This window comes from Austrofundulus limnaeus, unplaced genomic scaffold, assembly GCF_001266775.1.
Source record: "Austrofundulus limnaeus strain Quisiro unplaced genomic scaffold, Austrofundulus_limnaeus-1.0 Scaffold276, whole genome shotgun sequence".
Lineage (NCBI taxonomy): Eukaryota > Metazoa > Chordata > Actinopteri > Cyprinodontiformes > Rivulidae > Austrofundulus > Austrofundulus limnaeus.
In genome coordinates, this window is record NW_013952678.1 from 571,796 (window position 1) to 574,703 (window position 2,908).

At 34.7% G+C, this 2,908-nt stretch overlaps 1 protein-coding gene across 1 annotated transcript; it reads left to right on the forward strand.

Moving 5' to 3' along the window:
- The first annotated feature begins 1,265 nt into the window (after window positions 1–1,265).
- LOC106526415 (ubiquitin carboxyl-terminal hydrolase 35) lies at window positions 1,266–2,908 on the forward strand. Its single transcript, XM_014021020.1, has 6 exons — window positions 1,266–1,456; window positions 2,072–2,183; window positions 2,257–2,381; window positions 2,524–2,594; window positions 2,673–2,798; window positions 2,876–2,908. Exons 1-6 carry the CDS (start codon window positions 1,420–1,422, stop codon window positions 2,906–2,908), a joined length of 504 nt encoding a protein of 167 aa, XP_013876474.1. The 5' UTR covers window positions 1,266–1,419.

Here is a 2,908-nt window from a genome sequence, read left to right on the forward strand (position 1 = left end):
TATATATACAGTATATTAAATATTTTAATGTGTAGCATTGCTTCAAGCCATAAAAAAGAAATTGTATGAATAAAAGAAAACAATTTTTGATTGTCWTCTATAGTGTTTTATTGATTCTTTAAGTAAACTCTTATTGACTTATTGAGGTAAATGAATTTTTTTTATTTAAATAGGTATTATGTATTTTCCAGACACATAGTTCCATTCTATACRTGCCACAATCAAGTAACTTTGTTACTTTTGGTTGACGTGAAATTCTTGTATATGTCAAAAATAAATTTGACGTCACATCACAGCCTTAAACACCTTGAAATTCGTCTCTGTCTCTTTAAGAATGTCCTACCATTTTCGACACTCCCACTTCACCACATCTTCACAACAAACCTTCGAAGGAGGGCGGGAGCTCGGCTGCAGACTGAGCTCCAGGGAGGAGCTTTGTGTGAATAGGCGGAGCTTTGTACCAGCAAGTGTTTGGGCAACTCCACATGRCTACCATGTGGAGGATTTCTCAAACATTTATGAATGAGTCAAAGCAACACTCGAGGTATAATTTTGATAAAGCTCAAAAAAGTTGATTTTGTATCACCTCGATTTTGAATAAGATTTAGAAATGGCACCAAACATACACAAGAGCTAAAATACACATAGTATAATGCTTGAATAATTATGGTAAATGGAAGATAGGTAAAATACATATAAGAAATAAACAAAACACAAAAAAATTTTTCTTCAAGAGCTGTTTAAAATAGGACATGCCCTAATATAGAAGTACAGACTTGCTCAGTTTAATAGTTAGGAGCAAGTGGTTTACTCATGCTTCTCTAACCCACCTGTTCAGGAGAGCAGCTACAACAGAAATAAACACATAAAAACTAAACAGTAGTGTGTAGTTTAATGGGAATTTGCTAAAAATAATTATTGTTTCTACATACAGAAAGCTTGTCCTTTTTATTTAGCCAAAAAGTGTAAACAAAGCTCGTGTGCACAAGTCTCACAATAAGTTTTAATTATTTTCCTAGCTTAAAAACACTCGCATTTGTGTTTTTAATATTTAGATTTTGACTGGAATCCGATACATTTGGACCCGTATTGAAATCATAGGCCTGTCTGAAAAACCGCGTTTTCCGAGGCTCTTTGAACGCAGCATTTTAGTCGCCCAACAGGAAGAGAAAGTAAATTTAAGCTCGCAGTAAAGTTACAGTAAAACGGCCTCTAGAGCGTCTGTACGTTAAATAACCTGTAATCAACTGAGGAATGCTTTTAAAGTTTAAACCTCACAACTAAATGTAGGTTTGTATTATTTATTGAGCTTTTACTTTAGTTTCTCTTGACAATAGCAATTTAAATTGACTGACAGAGATTGAGGAGGAGGAGGAGGGATTTGAATGGACTGATGGACAGAAGACACTAAACATAAACATGGATACTTTGTACAAACTGTTGTTCAGCTCTAAAGGTAAGAATATGTGGTGAATTCAGAACCATTATCAGACAATATCAAACTGCTTTTGTTGTAGATTTTTATTTAACTTGGCATTTCTGCCTTGGRACAGAGCATTAAATGTTTGAAGGTAATCTCTGTAAACTTTGCCTTCAAATTAAAAGACCAAATTAGTTATTTTACCCCCATATATTTTCCATTCTTAAAATTAAGTGGTTATCAAATCTCAGGTGACCTTTGATAAGAACCAATATAATTTTTGAAGGATATTTCCTGGTAAGTGATAACTACAAGTCCAAAAGTCTGCATCATTTTAGAGTTTAATGATATTTGTATTAAACCAGTTTGAAGGATTGGTTTAGACCTGATATGCGTTCAGTGTCATATTAATGACATGTAGTACATGTATGACATGGTAATTTAAACACAGCTGTGTAAACCTGGTATAAGAAAAAATAAGAAATCCTATATATTGTTTTGGAATTGCAAGGTTTTATATACTGAGACATATCAAAAACAATTTAATCTCTTTATTTTTGAAACAAAAATGATTCAGCAACTGAAACACATCACTGCAGTCATGTGCTTTACAAAACAAATGATATGTTAACTATCTAACTCTCCCAGCAGCTGCACCAACAGTTAAACACCACGGCTTGTACAACCATGGAGCAACCTGCTACCTGAACAGTGTTCTGCAGGTTCTGTTCATGACCAGAGAGTTCAGAGAAGCAGTCAGCAGGTTGGTTGTTGTGTTGTTGTTTAGTTGTTTGTTATGTATTAAAGTAAGCTTCATCTCATTTCCATTTGTCCAGGTTTACAGAAAACAATCCTGACACTGAGGTGTTTATTGATGCTGATCTTAAACATTTGTTTGATGACTTACTGCGTGGGACTACATACACATATAAAATAATAGAAGCACTTAAGATTGACTCAAGTATGTGAACACTCAGTCCTTGTGTCTTTCTCCTTTGTTTTCTTCATTTTGGGGTCTCCATCACACCCTGTCCCAGCATCCTCCTATAATTATGAATTGTTTTTTAAAGAAATACACATTAAGTCATTTTTTCGTATCTCAGTGTCTGAACAGCGCGATGCAGCAGAATACTTTGAGAAGATTTTAAACATGACAAGTCCAGATGCAGCAAAGGTAAAGACTATTGTTGTTACAAGAAAGCATTTGTTTCTGTTTACTTCTTCACAAGTTTATGTTGGTTTGTTTGTTCAGATCTTCCATGGAAGAATGGCACACAGGACCACATGTACTAATTGTTTAAAAGTGACCGACTCAGATGGACCGTTCTGCCATCTCCCCTTTGAACTGYAGGATTCTTGCAGTGGAAACTACAGCGTGGTGAGTCCGAAGTTCTCAACGTCTTGCCAACGTCTTTTACTGGTTTAAATGTAATAATTAAAGATTTGTATTTTTAGTACTTCTGCAAATTTGTCATGATGGAGTACTGA